At 41.2% G+C, this 16,356-nt stretch overlaps 2 protein-coding genes across 2 annotated transcripts in view; one reads left to right on the plus strand and one right to left on the minus strand.

Moving 5' to 3' along the window:
- Positions 1–9,802, plus strand: part of scfd2 (sec1 family domain containing 2) — a 108,077-nt gene extending 98,275 nt beyond the window's left edge. The window contains exons 7-9 of the mRNA XM_086284091.1: positions 872–1,006; positions 5,625–5,744; positions 9,494–9,802. Of these exons, the coding sequence (XP_086140217.1) occupies positions 872–1,006; positions 5,625–5,744; positions 9,494–9,586 (348 nt within the window). The 3' untranslated portion in view covers positions 9,587–9,802. The remainder of the gene's footprint in view (positions 1–871; positions 1,007–5,624; positions 5,745–9,493) is intronic.
- A 933-nt stretch (positions 9,803–10,735) lies between these two features.
- Positions 10,736–13,058, minus strand: rasl11b (RAS-like, family 11, member B). The gene is made up of 4 exons (XM_086283833.1): positions 12,727–13,058; positions 12,578–12,634; positions 12,403–12,479; positions 10,736–11,944 (listed from the first exon to the last, which is right to left on the minus strand). The coding sequence occupies exons 1-4, from the start codon at positions 12,839–12,841 to the stop codon at positions 11,447–11,449; spliced, it is 747 nt and encodes a 248-aa protein (XP_086139959.1). The 5' UTR covers positions 12,842–13,058; the 3' UTR covers positions 10,736–11,446.
- Between the last annotated feature and the right edge of the window lie 3,298 nt (positions 13,059–16,356).

Genomic DNA, 16,356 nt, shown 5'->3' on the forward strand with positions numbered 1-16,356 from the left:
ATGATCCGCTAGCTTTGAGGGCTATAAATGGTTCATTTTGTCCTGGGTCACTGGGCAGAAAAAGTCCTCTGTTAGAGTTTTTTTTTTTTTTTTTTCCTCCATGGATCACTGTAAATAAAGACATTTATGAAGCTTTAGTTGAGGTTGTGCAATTCAGCTCCTCCAAGGACACACACTTTATTGAAACACCTTCTTTTTTCTGTGAAGTGGGACAAAACATAAGCTGCGGTTATTATAAAAGCAAGGCTGCTGAAACTTTGGAAAAGTGGGCCAGGTGTCTACTTTGAAGAAGCAAGTTACATCACACACTAAGCTGTCTAAGGCGAAAGGGGGGATTGATGTGTTCACCAAAGTTCACAGTAAACCATCCACAACCATTTGCTGCTAATAATAATTCAGACTGGACATAGAATAGTTAAACTAGTCAGCATGAACTTAAATATCCCTGTCTGAATAATCTTAGTTTCTGGGAATCATGTTAATGGAATATCACATTCTTCATTTGATTCATCCCTTTATCACCCACATGGTTGGCCAGAGTGCTTTTTTTAGCCACATATAACCATGTGGGGTTCTTTACTGCGCTGTTTTAAAAGCTCTTCCTGAATTGACTCATAAGTCAGCAGCCTGTGCAGAGCTTGAACAGGGCTGTTTATAACTTCACTGTCTAACACCCAGAGCCATTCACATAATCACGCAGGGGCTAAAAGCCCAGAACAATATGGACTCCACAAAGACACCAACAGTTCCTCAACCCCCAACCTGTAGCAATCTGTATATTTGCATAGAGGCTGTTATAAAGAAAAACCTCCACTGTCATTGGAGATGTTAAGCATGCTTATTTGTGTGGTTTGATATTTATGCTTTACAGGCGACCTATCGACCTTTCCTGCGGCAGATTCTAGAGGAAGTCTTTCACCCTGATCGACGTGAATGTCCTGACATCGAGCACATGTCTGGAGGTCTTACAGACCTGTTGAAGACCGGCTTCAGTATGTTCATGAAGGTTAGACATTCCTCACAAACACTTATATGCAACAGAGTCAGCTCTGTCGCAGAAGAAATTACCTGATTTGAGTTATTTATACTTAAATTGGATAAACTGTTAAGAAAATGTATGAATGGACGAATACATAAAAGATTAAATATGGAAACTTTACAACTGGGTTACATTAGTACACATGGCTCTGGTAACATGCACTCTCTGAAGGCATCATTTATACTGAAATGTGCATGCGGAACCTGCATTCCAGACATTTGGTATACTGTGAAACAGAAAATCCCAATGTAGATCCCAAACTGTCAAGCCACTGAAAGCCGATGTCAACCCTTTACCATTCACTTTCACACGAAAGCAACTGATTTCTTTGGTTGCTAAATGACTGCAGTTATAAAAAAGAAAAGTCAGTCTTCACAGTGATAAACATGTCGTACCATATTCCTGTGCCAGTTTTTACCAACATGTTGCTAGCATCATGTTCCAAATAAACTATCAGTTTTTCAGCTTCCGCTTTTTATTACGATGTCTTTGTACTTTGTTTATAGTCAAATATAGTTTTAAACAAATTTTCATTTAAATCTTATATTGCATCGCAATTTTTTGGATATGGCAGATTTCAGAAATCCCACACAAAGCTGAATGAAATGACTATACTTTTTGGACAAAAATCAACCCTTCAGAGGATAAACCGCCAAACTAATACTTTTTATACACATTTTCAAAAGTGTTTGTGCTGTACCTCAAGTCTGTTATACATATCAACCAGTGATATAACTAGAAAGGGTTTGCTGACTATTTTTCTTGATTCCCAAGAATGAGACATCTTTATTGTATAACTGGTAAAAATGAGTCACTTTTGGGAGCTCATTTGAAGAAAATCAGAGATTACTGATGAAAAAGCATGAAGCCTTATAGTCTGTGGAGATGAATATCTTCATGATATTCCAGTGCCTGTCACCTATGGGTGATTTTTGATCTCTGGGATCTATATGTGTATTAGCCTCATCTCCACAATGTTTCCAGCCTAATGGCATTACATTTGTCGACAGTGTTGGGGTACTTAATTAGTTTCTTTAATTCCTTACTGCTTTTCTATTACTCTTTAACTCTACAAGATGTACTGTTATGTAATAACTACTTAACAATATAAATGTTATGCTACAGTGCAACACACTGGCATAAACCAACCCAAAGAACGCTTCAGTGATTTTGTTGTAGAAAGTTGTCCTGGTAGAAATTGATGCTACAATATTACAAGCCTGGCTTGTAGTTAGTATCTTGCCCAAGGATACTTGACATGCAGACTGGAGGAGTCAGGGATCAAACCAGCAACCTTCCGATCAGTAGGTGACCATAATATGTATTATACGATTTTTTTTAAAAATATCTGTGATATTTCTAGGATATCTAGGATAGCAATGAATTTGCAACTTTTGCAGAAAGATTTGCAGAAAAAACACATATGAGAACTGAAACTGTTGTCTGCCGCCGTACCCCAACGTTTTTGCCTGGATCTGGTCATAAAGCCTTCAAATTGGATATCCAGCTCACAGTAGAAGCTATACCAGGTCACTACTTCAAAGAATCACATTTATTTTAAGGCAGAAAATAATCCTCAGATGACAGCAGCACAGTATGATATTGAGGCTCTTAAAGAGCAAGACCTTAATGGGAACCGAAACAGAAAAGAAAGAAGTAATGCAGTTGGATTTGCAAAGTTTAATTGTTAAAAGTCGTTGATAATTGGCTTATTCTTTCATTATTCTTTCATTATTTTAGCACTAGTCTGAGTTTTTTTTTTCTAACACTATGCATAATGTACATTTCCTGCAGAGTGGATCACTCTCCACAGTCTGATCTGATCTGATCTCACATCTGGGCCCGCTTAAACTGATGATTACCCAGAAGGGAAGGAATTAGACAAGTTGTGTAACTGTGGCCTGGTTTCACTCAAATTAAGAAACTTGGCTCAAGAACCACCAAGTCAGACAACCTAAACCTATAAAACTGACCTTGTAGTCTATAGGAGCCCAGTGCACACCCTTTATGCCATAAAACACCTCCTATAAAACTTCTATTTTCAGCCAAAGAGTTTACTGTGAACACAGTTTACATTATTAAAACACAGTGGACCCTGCTGTCTGGACCGTGACCTGCTGAAAGCCTGTGCAGTGTTGTTTCAAACTGTCATCTTAAACTGTCTGTAACCAAATTATTTGTGTGTCTGGTGTACCATATTTAGTCTTTGTTTAAACAGAATCCCAGTTGTACAAGCGATCTTGTAATGTTAATGCAACCATAGTTCTTGCCTATGACTGACACCAGAGAATCACAGAGTGATTTATCTTGCACAATTTACAAATGCAAATAGTGCATGGAGGAGAGGAGAAAGTCTGGAGTGGTCAAAACAACAACACTTGTATTTTATAGAACAACGTTGTTGCTTGACTGGCGCGTTTCAGCTTGTAGCCTCATCATGGTCGTCATCTGATAACCCTGATGACCTTATCGTGTTGGTCAAGCCATAAAGTTGTTCTGTGTGCTACAAGTGTAGTGAAGACTTTACTTCTTCACTTTGTGTAGATTGAAATCTGCTGTTTGTGAGCACCCTGCAGCTACATTTTATCAGAAATCTGAACGGTTTTTGTGATAAAGATAAGGACATCTTTATTGATCTCTGCATGGGAACTATTTTTTTTTCCTTTATTAGAAGCATTTAAATAAACTCATCAGAACAGAAAATCCAAAACAGTAAACGTTTGATTTTCTGCAGTTAAGTTCGGGGCTCGTTTGTGAAGGGTTTCCATTATTTCTGCACATCAGATTGCTTCTTTACTTGAATTCTCTGACAAGCAGAATAGATAAACTAACTGATCCTATTTTGTTTTGGTTTACCTATTAATGGTTACCAGATGTCAAAGGGGAAATCTTAGCCCAGAGGGTCCATCTACACTAATTAAGCATAGTGTTGATTAGTTAGTTAGCAGGACAAGTCAAGCTAAGGCATCAGTCACAAAGGCTTGGAGACCACTCAGCAACCACTTATTAACATCTGGTTGCTAGACAGAAATGTGCATTAACCAGGTGGTTGATGGAGTTTGCCCGCTGCAGCTGAATGAAACTGGGTGCAAACAGGATGCTTCACCAAAAACCTCTTTTGTGATTTCTCTGTTTGCTAGCAGACTGCTGCAGTCACATGTAGTTTGGATGGATGATACCATCTTGATGCCAACATATTACTAACCAAGCAGTAGTGAAACTTGAGAAATGTAAACCTAAAATGGGTTTATATTAGTGCTGTCAGCGTTAATCTCGTCAAAATGATATTAGCGCCACGTTAGCAAGCTAACCATGCTAACGCGTTAACACCGTGCAGCCCCACACTCCTGGGCACACATGCGCTAACTCATTAACGGAGATTTGGTGCGTTAATGCAGTTATGGCGCTAACGTCATTTTAACGAGATTAACGCTGAAAGCACTAGTTTATATCCATAATCCCAAAAAAGTTTTATTTTTGCTTAATAATTTTATATATATTTATAGATTTTTTTTCTAATTATTCAGTTGATATTTGCCATGATTCTGTGTTTTGTGCTCATCTTTGTGTTTTTATGGACTGCTTTAAATTGAACTAAACTCAACTTCATTTATTTTTTTATTAAAGAAATTAATAGCTGGTGTCTAGCAAAAGACAGAGGCAGATAATGTTGAGAATTTTTTTTTTTTTTTGAGAATTCACATTTAACAGTTTGGTGAGTGGCATTGTAGAAGAAGTCCACAGATGATGTCTAAAAGTATGTTTTCTTTTCCTCAGACACACTCTGCAGCACATTTCAGCTCACAGCCCCTCCCTCACCATGTGAGGTTCAGATCCAGGGAACACACTAGTGGGGATTTACTTACACATGGGGATGCCATGTCTGCATTGTTTAGAAGTCCCACCAGATCTGCCTAGATGTACAACATACAGCTTGAGCTGAGCAAGTTCCCAAAATTTCCCATGAACACATGTTGAATCATCCCTGACATGCTTTATCCCAGCCTGCTGCTGCTTCACGTGGATAGCCACTCTCTCCTTAGGTCCACCCCCTGCAGCTCTGATTGCTTGGTTAGCATTCACAGGCTCGTCCTGACCGCTGCCCGCTGACCAATAGTACAAAGCCATTGCTCACCACCATAAGCACCAGACATTACCTGGTGTTAAAACAGCATTTTAAATGACAGTTAATAATGTGCTAGCACAATTTTTTTTATATCAGTCTGTGAGATGCGCCCTGACACAGGTGATGTGGGATATTTAGGTGTCTGTGTGTTGTGTAAGTGTGTGTGTAGAGCTTACATGTCCACGTGTTAGCCATCATGACACCAGTGTGAGGAGACGTCTCACTCCGAGTGTTGTTAGCAGGTGCACTGTGATCAGTGGCACCACAATATCACAGGAATCCAGCTGAGAGGTGACTCAGCAATAATACATAAGAGATGGCAGAGGTGTTATATAGAAAAGAGATGATATAAAGTGTTCAGTGGACAAAAATATATGTTTATTAAAGGAAGGAAAGAAGCAGCATAAACAACTCCAGTGGCCTAAAAATACCTGTCAAAATGTCTCGTCTTAACTCCAGGTGAGCCGTCCACATCCTGGCGACAACCCTCTGCTCCTCCTCTTCATGGTTGGTGGAGTCACACCATCAGAACTTCGTCTCATCAAAGAGACTGTTGCCACACACAGACCGGGGACCCAGGTGAGTCTGTGGCCTGTCGCTGTCAGGTGACGTTGCTCTTTCCCAGTTCTGCTTCCAGTCCAGTTCAATAATTGGGGAAATGTTTTGTTCAAACTACAAATGGCTTCACTGGTAAAATTAAATGAAACACATCATGTTTTAAAGCAGAATTGAGATCCATGCTAGCAAGCTTTACCTGCATGCTTTAACCTCAAGAATGAGCACTGAAATAACTTTTACCGTCATATCACTTAAAGTGATGCCATACAAAGTGATTAAACTTACAACTAAAAATATAGTTTCATTTAATTCAGAAACCTAATGCCTGAGCTCCATATTTTGCTTTATGTTGAACTGTTTATAGTAATATACACTGAATGGACACTTTATTAGTGGACGGGTTTGAGATGTTTTAACTTGAAAAGCTAACAAAATATATCAGAATATGGATACACTGTGGCTATAAAGGGATAGACATGGTCAGCAACAAGATAGTCTGCGGGATTTAAATAATTCTCAGTTGGCACTAAGGGGCACAGAGTATACCAAGAAAACATCCCCTACACCACTACACCATTGGATCCATGCTTTCATGTTGTTTATTCAAAATTCTGACTGTACAATCCTAGTTTCATGTTTTTAACTGACAGAAGTGCCACCTGGCGTGTTCTTCCGCTGCTGTGGCGTATCTGCTTCAGCATTCGACATGTCATACGTTTAGAGATCCTCTTCTGCACTCTGGCTATTTTCCTCTGACTTTAGGCATCAACCAGCCTTTTTTATGAAGAGAACTTTTGTTCACTGGATATTTTCTTCCTGCCAGATAATTCTCTGTAAACCCTAGAGATGGTTGTATGGGAAAATCGCAGCAGATAAGCAGTTTCTGAAATACTCAGGCCAGCCTGTCTGGCACCAGCAACCATATAATCACCTTTCTTCCCCATTGTGATGCTTAGTTTGAACTTCAGTAGGTTATCTTGGCCATCTCTATTTGCTTAAATGCTTTGAGTTGCTGCCATGCAATTGACTGTTTAGATATTTGTGTTAACATAGAGTTGAACAGGTGGGCCTGTTAAAGGAGCTAGTGAGTATATATTATATTATATTATATTATATTATAGCTATCCAAGCTTTGTTACCCTCTCCTGTGACAAAAGCCACTGGTGATATAAAAGATTATTAGAAATTTAACATTAACAGTATCAAGCAATCCTTAAGTTCCATACTCAGTAGTATCTGCTGAATTTCAAGCAAAGACTGACTGCATGAGCAAACCTAAGTACTGACCTACATAAACAGGTGGCTCTGATCAGGCATAAAGGTGAGCATGTCATCTGATCTTTACACCTTTTAATACACTAATTGCATACACAAGATGTTGAGTCTGTCTGCCTGTCTGTGTGTTTGGGTGGTTTGAGTGCTTATTGCATATGCAATCAACACTAACACACAAAACATGCAGATGATGCATTTCCTCTGGATGAGAGGAGTGCAAGAAATACGCGAGGGACATGAGGCTCGTCTTAATAAAAGGCTTCGAGAAAGAGGCCAGAGGCAATGAAAGGCTTGGCAAAGATCAAAGCCCCCCCATCTGTAATCAGAAGAACTGAATAAAGACCAGCTTATATAATAACCTGCAGGGCCACACGCACTCTAACCCTTACACAGAGATGTGCTCACACTTTATGTGATGTGTTTGGACCAGACATTCATGAGTATTTACACTGAAAACAAACAGCGACGTTTTGCTTTTGCACTTGGATGTAATTCTTCTGAAATACAGTCACTCTGCCACCACAAACAGCCACTGCTGTTCTAGGCAGTTAAGGGCGCAGAGTTAAGTCAACGCTGCTGCAAAGAAACAGGGCTTCTCTGTTATACAACATCAGAAGAGGTCTGCAGAACTATAGGAGTGCATACTTCAGCTAAAGCCGTTCAGCTGTGTACTTCTGTCATTTTAAAGTTACGTTTTTGAAAGCTGCATCTGAATCCAGAGCTGCGTAAGAGAAAACAACCACTGATCCAACATCCATTACACTACCAAACAAGAATTTGGATAGGCGCAAGGTAAAAATTATCAAAAAGCAGATATGGGTTAATGCAGTAAGCAAAAAGACAGACCTTAAAATGCCTTATATTGCACACTACTGGCAATCGCTTCATGGGGTTGTCACCCGTAATGGATTTCATTTAACAATGAGCCTTATCAGAACTTAGGTCATACACAATAAGCTCTCCCAATTTGGCAATCTATGTAAGCTGCAAAATGTCCCACCTCTCCCTCTGACGGTTTAGTGCCCTACATCACTACCTCCTGTTTAAACCTGTCCAGCCAGAGCATTATCATTCCCAGTGCGTAACATATCAACGATTTGTCGTGCCCCTAGGCGTCTCATAGTAACGCTAAATGTACCCTTCTACGTCCTTATGAAACGCTTGCGGCTTTCTATTACAGCCCTGAACCCAACCTTAACACATTTATAGATTCATGCAAACCCGCTCTCATGCCCCTTAACGTGTTGGGATGAGAACCTGTTGCTCCACCATCCTAGCATCCACCTGTATCCTCCCAGATGGGGGTTGCGTCATCAATTCCTAACTTCTATGTGTGTCTGAGCATAGACGCCACACTCTAACTGTATTCAGCTGTTCTGCTGTCAGTCATAGAAAACTCAGTTAAAGCAGTTATCATGAGAAACGCCCAAGAAAAGAAGACCAGGAGGCCGAGTTTATTTCTTATCATCTTTAAAGATCGACAATGACACCCAAGATTACGTATCAATGACGCATCAATGCTTTCCAGCATGTGAGTGGTATTTGCACCTTATCAGCCTCTGGGAGGAGATTGTGTTTCATGGTCCAACTGCTGTAAAACAGCTTCTCCACAACAACAACAACAACAACAGTCATCTTAGTCATCGCACACACACCTCATATCAACTGCATTTTTAACAGATATGCTGCAAAGTATTAAAGATCACAAAACACACAGGCTCACAAAGCAGTGTGATACTGTGTTGATGTTGAATTTTACTGAGCATATTTTACAATCTTATTGAGCTTCTTATTAACTGAAAAATGTGACGGGCAGCCAAGCAGCCAGCCATCCAAATTCACCCACAAGTAAAGCCTCACACGTGCTGCACAGCAACTGGATGCACTTGACATAATTCCTGCATTTTCTATTTCCATCTTTCGCATCCAAACCTGTGCCAAAGTTTACGTGAAAATAAATAAATAACGTTTCTGGATCGACGCTGTAACTCTATCCTGTGCTCATTCAGCTGTTGCCTAACTTTCAGTGCTTCTATTCTTTACATACAAAAACCTGCAAAATGATTTTATAAAGCTTTTTGTCAGTAACGTACTTATAAAGTAAAAGTTATGGCAGGATTGTATTCGTTCCCTATGTCTGAATGAACTTACTGAATTATTCCAGTCATATTTATTCTCCAAACTAAATGTATGGATAACTGCTGTCTTTGATTTAACATCACCCTTACAAAGACTTTAAAATGAAAAGATCAACTTTGGTTTGCGAGTCACCAACCAAAACATCATTTGTTTGACAGCTCAAAAAAAACCCAAAAGAAGCCAAAACCTTCTGAGTACTACTACTTAACAAAATAACCCACCTACAACAGAAACTGATTCACGCAGCTCTTGGATTTCCACCTTGCGAATTTCTCAACATGTGCTTCATTTATAAGTGTCGGCTTGCACATGTTGACATCCTTTAACTCTGACGAGTGTGTTGTTCCCCACTCCAGGTGCTCGTTCTCTCCACCAGGTTACTAAGACCGACAGACATCCCCGAGCTGCTCTTCGGCACCCAGAGACTGGTACCTGATATCGGTGTGTAAAAACGGAAACGCAGGTGTTAACACGCGGATGAACACATGCACCTCGAACATCTAAACACTGAGGTGTGAAGAGGGCATGAGAAATTAAAATGGCGTGTCAACAGACGACATGCAAATGAAGCAACATTCCTGTTCTGTAAAAAGCCACCTCTCTAAGCGTGAGGCGTAAAATTCCATCAAATGTTAATATAAAGCAATAAAGTCACTTTTCAGACACCCATGTGTGATGTCTTTTATTTGCATATATACACAGGACACAAGAGGTCAAGTTAGCTGTTTAAAGCAGGTCTCTGTGTGTGAACCCATTAGAAGTGTTAACAATGGACAGCATGCTGTTGTGGCCGGAAGAATACACACTCTCTGTTAACATCATCCCCTCGCAAACATCATATGGTGACAAATAAGACCAGGATAATTAACAAAGCCTTTCACACTGCCTGCCAAGGCCGATAAATTGCTCACACTTAGACCTCACCTCCACCTTCCATCCCTCCCACTCTCCCGTCTCTCTTTGTTCTCTCCAACATGAATCATCACAGCTAAAGCTCAGAAATTCACCCACAACTGGGGCCATTCTCGAATCTCCCTCATTTTGTCAAACACAGGTGTAATTCAGCAAATCCTCGTCTGGCAGGCTTGAACAGAATTCCCTGATTAGGTTCTGAATTGCCAGTAAACTGATGCAATTGGATGTTTTAATATAATTTTCACCTCATCTTTGGGACCGGTGCAGTTGTTCGAGGTCTCTAATGAAAACAAGGTCAGCTCTGAAAGAGGGGGAAAAAAAACCCATAAGGATTTGGCTGCAGTCGCATCAGCAGCTTCATTCTTTAGTCAAAATACTTTTTGGGAGGTCAAGGACTGCACAGAGCTTTTAATTTTAAACAGCTCACAAGATCTGTGAAGCGGCTGTACAGTCATGCTTCCATTGTGTCCATGCTTTTCATCACTAGTCTGATATCTAAGCCTTTTTAAGAATTGCTGTATTCATGGGTCAGACTACCTTGTTCTGTGTGCGTCATCTGCTCCCAGTATGAATGCAGTTTATTAGTGTTACAGTCCCAAGGACATCAGTGACTCAGAAGTTCTATAATCTATTGTTTGTAAACTTTATTCCACACATGCAAAATGAATAATGCTCCAGAGACATTTTATTGGAAGTTCTTAATATTTTTATTATGAAAAAGAACTTGTAACAAATAAATAACAATAGGCCCTTTGGACTCTTTTTAATAAAGTGCATCAGTGATAATCACCAACACATGCTACATAGTGGCTGCTACCCCACAAGGATACTTCAACCCCCACCCTTCCCTCACTCATCAATCATGCACAATGATGCTTTTGTAAGTTGCAAAAAATAAACTGCAGATATTCAAATATGAGAGTGAACACACCGAGAGCTGCACTGAGACCCAGCTTAAGTGGCTGGTATAATAATGCCGGCGTTTAGCCTTGATGAAGTGGCAGTCTGAATAAAGAACAGCCACAACAGGCACAGTACAGCTAAAAATAAGCAGTCCTTCAGAGCTGTTGTTGCCAGGAGGGCTTTATGTACAATTTTTATATTCAGTTTTTAGTTCTCTCAGCTTCAATCGGCTGTTTCTGTCCTCAAAGGGAAATTTTCTCCCCCTGAACTGCTTCACCGCTGCTCTTTGAGTCATCTGACAGGACAGACTCCATCTCACCAAGACGCCATTTATCTCTGCAAAGATTCATCTGCCTCCTGCTATACTGTTCATATCACACCAGCTGAACTGGAGCAGGACTTCACTGGAGAAGCGTGAATCTTCCGTCCTCTTTTCCAACGTTTAGTACTTTCTGTGGCCACTCTCAACCACTTTCAGCTTGTAGCGCTCCTCACACTGAGGTGACAGTCCGGACTTTGGCAGACAGCGCCTGCTTGAAGCGCCTCTTCAGATCCTGCATATTGGGAGACTTTGGTCTGGGGATGAGGAGAGAGCGCCTCTTCTCTGTGACACCACTAGCAGAGGTGGGTGGGGAGCTAGAGGCAGGGGGTGGCTGCTTGGCTAGCTGGCAGCACAGCCTGTGGAAAGCCCCGTGTACCTGGTTGTAATCCTCACTGGCAGATACTTCATAGAAGGAGCAGCCCAGGTTTCCAGCCAGAATGGGACCCTGCTGGGAGTCGACTCGCCTCAGGTGCAACAGGTCTGCCTTATTGGCCAGCAGGATTACTGGGGGCATACTGGCACCGCTGCTGCGAACAACCAGCTGGTGCAACTGATCGATCAAATCAAAGCTGCTGCGGTCAGTCACAGAGTACACCAGCACCACAGCATCCGCCCACTGAATGGAGCAGGTCACATGGTCAGGTAGACTGATGCCATTATCTGTCATCTGGGGGAAAAAAAAAGAAAAAAAAAGACAATGATTAAAACACAACTTCCTCTGAAAAACATTTCCAGCATTCTTGTTCTGATGCACAAAATCAATCAAATTTCAGGAAAGATTAAATGTTCCTCATGTTATGAAACTGAGCTTTTGTAATGTCTGGAATGCCAGCTGAGGCAGACAAAAGCTATAGGATTACTCCTCCAGAAGAGAGAGGTGTGGGTGATTGAGAAGTCTGGATGTGGATCAGGGTATCATTTACTCTGGCCCCAGACATCCATTAGCTTAAATGGAAGATTAGACAGGCAAAACAAAGGGCTCTACTTCAGGAGGAAAACAGACATGCTCGGTTTTGGAGCAGTGCCTGAAGACGCTTAGATATTTTTTAACCAGACGGTTATTTTGTCCACTCTGTTACCCTCCAGTCAGCCCAGACAGATTATAATATGTCCCTTTCTGCTCACCTCGGCACCAGGAGTGTCCTGTACTTGGATGGTCACTTGCTCTCCATCCACCTGGACTTCTCTGGAGTAGAGATTACCTGCACATAGGAGGAACAAAACCTTTAGTACCCCACAAAATAACAATTAGCTCAATTTTAGCGTTTTCCATTCATAAAAATACAGATATTCAACTTACCAGCATTTCTCTCGTAGTCTCCGATGAAGCGTTTTGTTAGGAATCTCACCACGAGTGCTGAGGAGAAGCGAGAAAACAACATTAAACATATACGCCAGGGTATACGTTACCTACAATGCTTGCGTATTTTTTTTCCAGTTTCCTCTTACCTGTCTTCCCCACACCGCTGCCTCCTATAACGGCTATTTTAATGGCCCGGTTGGGGGCCGAGTATTCAGAAGCTGGATACTCCGCTATGGTTGTCATGTTCTGGATGAGGCGCATTGTTTTTGCCCGTCAGCTCAGTCAAAAAACAATCCAAAGCAGAGACGAAACTATTTGAGTCCAAGTATAAAGCGAGCTTTTAAATAAAGTGAGTTTAGTAAATTCCGTTTTCCTCGCAAAGTGGTTCGGTGGTCAATTATTTTCTTCTTGTAAAAACCCGGAGGGAAAAGTCAAAACAGTCTTTAGAAGGAGAAGCTGCGAGTAAATGCTGGCGCAGAGGAGACCACGGAGTTTTTATGGCGCTCCAGAAGCGGCCACATCTGATTGGGTGTCGGTGATCCCCCCCTCCTCCTCTCCTCTCCTCGTGCGTCCCCGCCTACACGTGGATGTTCAAGCTATCCTCAAGCAGGAAAGCTTTTGCAACAGGTGAGACCTCTGTCTGGGTGTTCTGATAAAATACCCTTTGTTTTTGAACGGGGAAAGGTTGTCTGTCCTCTGCAGGTATGTCACTATGAATTACACAGATTTGGGAAAGAAAACGACATAAACAAAGCTTTAGCTGTGTGGTGAAATGTCTCCCCTAAATAAACAACAAATACCCCGCATGTATAAGAGCCATCGTTACCAGAAATCCTTGAAATTCAACCCACTACTTTTATTTATGTCTTAAATACGATTTTTATATCATATTTTATTTCCTATTCTGTTGAATGCACACGTTGCTGTTCAACCTCCCAGCCTGTGTTGTGTTGCGTTGCAGCTGGTGACCTGTTAAGACATGCCCCTAAACTTGTCCACACAGGGGGTTAATGGCTGTTGATGTTGCATCAATACACCCCCTCCCACACATCATACACATTCACGCATACCTTACAGAAACTCATGCAAGCGTATGCGCTTCATCTCTGTCATTTTAGTGCCAGCTGTGCCACTAAAGGTACACATTTGTGCACAAGTTACATGACAAGTTCAATTTGAAGCTGCTCTCCATTGTGATTTAATCCATTTTAGCTTTTTTTTGTCCCATTTTTCTTTTGCCTCCTGTCATACACCCCTCCCTTCCTCCTTCTCCCATCTTTCATTTATGCTCATGTGCTCTGAGGTATTTTGGCACCCAGTTCTCCTGCGCCGTGATTACGGTCTGGTATGTATTTTTGATAAGAGTGCTGATGACAGGCAGCTGCACTGAAATATGAAATTAGTGCCCATGATTCACAAGCAGGCATCGTTGCAAGGTGTACACACACACACAGCTGTTCATTTTAACCACATCACAGCCGATGTGGTGAACTCCACCCTGGCTGTGATGCTAGTGCCTGTTTTCTTGCTAATAGTGCATAAATACTGTATTTACATTTGATGGCGTGTATGCAGGATTTTCTGGAGTTCACCCCCACGGCTCAGTGCAGGGCTTTAGTTAAACATAAAGCCCAAGGTTTGACCTTTTTAAGTGAATGTTTTGAGTGAGGTGCAATTTCATAATTTTAGCCCACACACCAGCACATTTGTAGCGCAGAACAATTAAAAGCATCACTGGTGCTCTCTCCTCGACATCAGGGGAGAAGGCTAATGATGACAGATAATAAAACGAGGATGCTTGTGGGGGTGTTTTTATTTGTTAGCCTAATGGATAGCCAGGGTTCACTCTTTTGACACAATCAAAAATGGTGAGTGACTCACATCGGTAGGCAAAGCAGGTTGTTAACACGACTTTAAACTGTTTTGTGAATGATACATTGCACCATAACTCAGTCTGTATGAAAAGCATTTATCCCGACACGAAAGCACAGTGACTGCAGTAAAGTGCACTCTCTGTGTTGTTGTTCCTTTCTGCTTCTTAGAGGCAAATTAATGCCTTTAAGTGAAAGATATTTATAACTACAGCAAAGCAGTGGAGGGCCTGTTATAGGGATCAGGGTGTCACTCACATAGAGGTGACAATAGATGGTTATAAAGGGTAGAATGGGGCTAATCCTTTAGTTGTGGTGTGGGCAATTGTCAGAGAGGATTTGGGGTATTTATTGCAAACGGAGGAATGTGGAGTTAATTGGGAGGGGAGGGCAGTCAAAATCTGGAGGGGAGGAGGGTGGTGTTCGCAGAAGGATGTCCTTGTTGACACAGAAGCGTGGACTGATTTCCCAAGGTGGCCTCGCCTTTTGCAGTAAAGCTGACAAGAGGCAGCCTTCACTTTGCCCGGGGCACGAGCCCACAAAAGAGGGTCATTTGGGATGTTAGAGAAGCACAGGCCAGGTTAAGAGGCTTTCCAGAGCCAAATCTTATAAGACAGTCATTTTGTAATGTCAGTGAATTGAAACACAGGGTTTAAAACTGGGATTCTTCAAATTTTATTAAATGAATGACAGTTTAGGGAGCCAGCTTATACCTGAAGGCTAGACAGGGGGGGGGAATGCATTTCGTAAAAACAATAATGAATGTCTGTTTAGAGGATGGTGGTTTATTCTGTCAGCTATCAATTGTGTGTCAAGTTATAGTCTTTGAAACAGTGAGGTTGATGGCACATTTCTTGACACTAGCTGTATCGATCTGTATCGTGAAGGTTTAGTCTTCTCTATGACGGTTAGAAGACTAAACTAAAGGGAAAATTTTCCTTTTAATCTTGTTCTGTGTTATGATGTCATGTCATAACCCGAACTGTGGATGTACAAAACATATAATTAGAACAAAAAGTCTTTTGCATGTTTAGGTGCCCCATAAAAATGGGTCAAATGGGTCTGCTATAACAGGCTATTCATTAATAACTAAAAACATAAGAAAATGCAGAAGGACAGTAACTCCAAGACTAGAAAAAGACAACCACCCAAAAAAACCACACTTTGCACGCTAAAAACCGTTAAAAACATCATCAAAACTGAGTGAACTCTGACCGTACCTTTAACTGAAGGCGCTGTTAGCTACAGTGTACTAATGTGCAAAGCTTAAATTAATGCATCACATAGACAATCCTTCTGTTATTCATCTGTTAAAAATACCTCAAGATGCTTCTGCTAAGGCGGTTCTCAAACAACAAAAAGAATTGCGTTTGGGTTTGCAGCACCAAAAGTGTTGCAAAAATATTTGACTTTCATCACTTAAATCGTCCATTGGCCTGCTGTTTGCTTGGTTAGTAATTATTAACTTTATTTAATTTAGTGCCACAAGTTTCAGAAATACGTTCAAAGCTGTGTAATACAAAACAATACTCACTACTTCAAATTTAAACTCAGAAACAGAGTTATCTCTGAAAAGCACACATCTTTTCACTCTTCAGTTTATCAGCAACACATTTCCATTTCCACTGATGTATGGAAATTGAAATGGCCTGCCAGCACAAGCAGCTCTGAGCTGCTCAGTGGCAAAAAGGTTGTTTTTCTCTCATTGAAATGTAAACCTTCCAACGTGTTTCAGCATTTGCATTCCTCTGAATGGTAGCAGTCGTAGGGCGACGGCAGCAGTGGTTTTTTGCAGTTGTGTTTGCAATGGCACTGGCTTTCAATGACAATAGCTCCCTAACAGCACCATCACTACCGCCGCACACGCACATGGCACCTCCTCCCACTCGGGGAACGACAGCGCTT

This window comes from Aulonocara sp. 'chitande type north' Nkhata Bay, linkage group LG23 (assembly GCF_057382095.1).
Source record: "Aulonocara sp. 'chitande type north' Nkhata Bay isolate Kocher_YH1m ecotype deep benthic linkage group LG23, A_spYH_male_GT1.1, whole genome shotgun sequence".
In the NCBI taxonomy this organism is placed as follows: domain Eukaryota; kingdom Metazoa; phylum Chordata; class Actinopteri; order Cichliformes; family Cichlidae; genus Aulonocara; species Aulonocara sp. 'chitande type north' Nkhata Bay.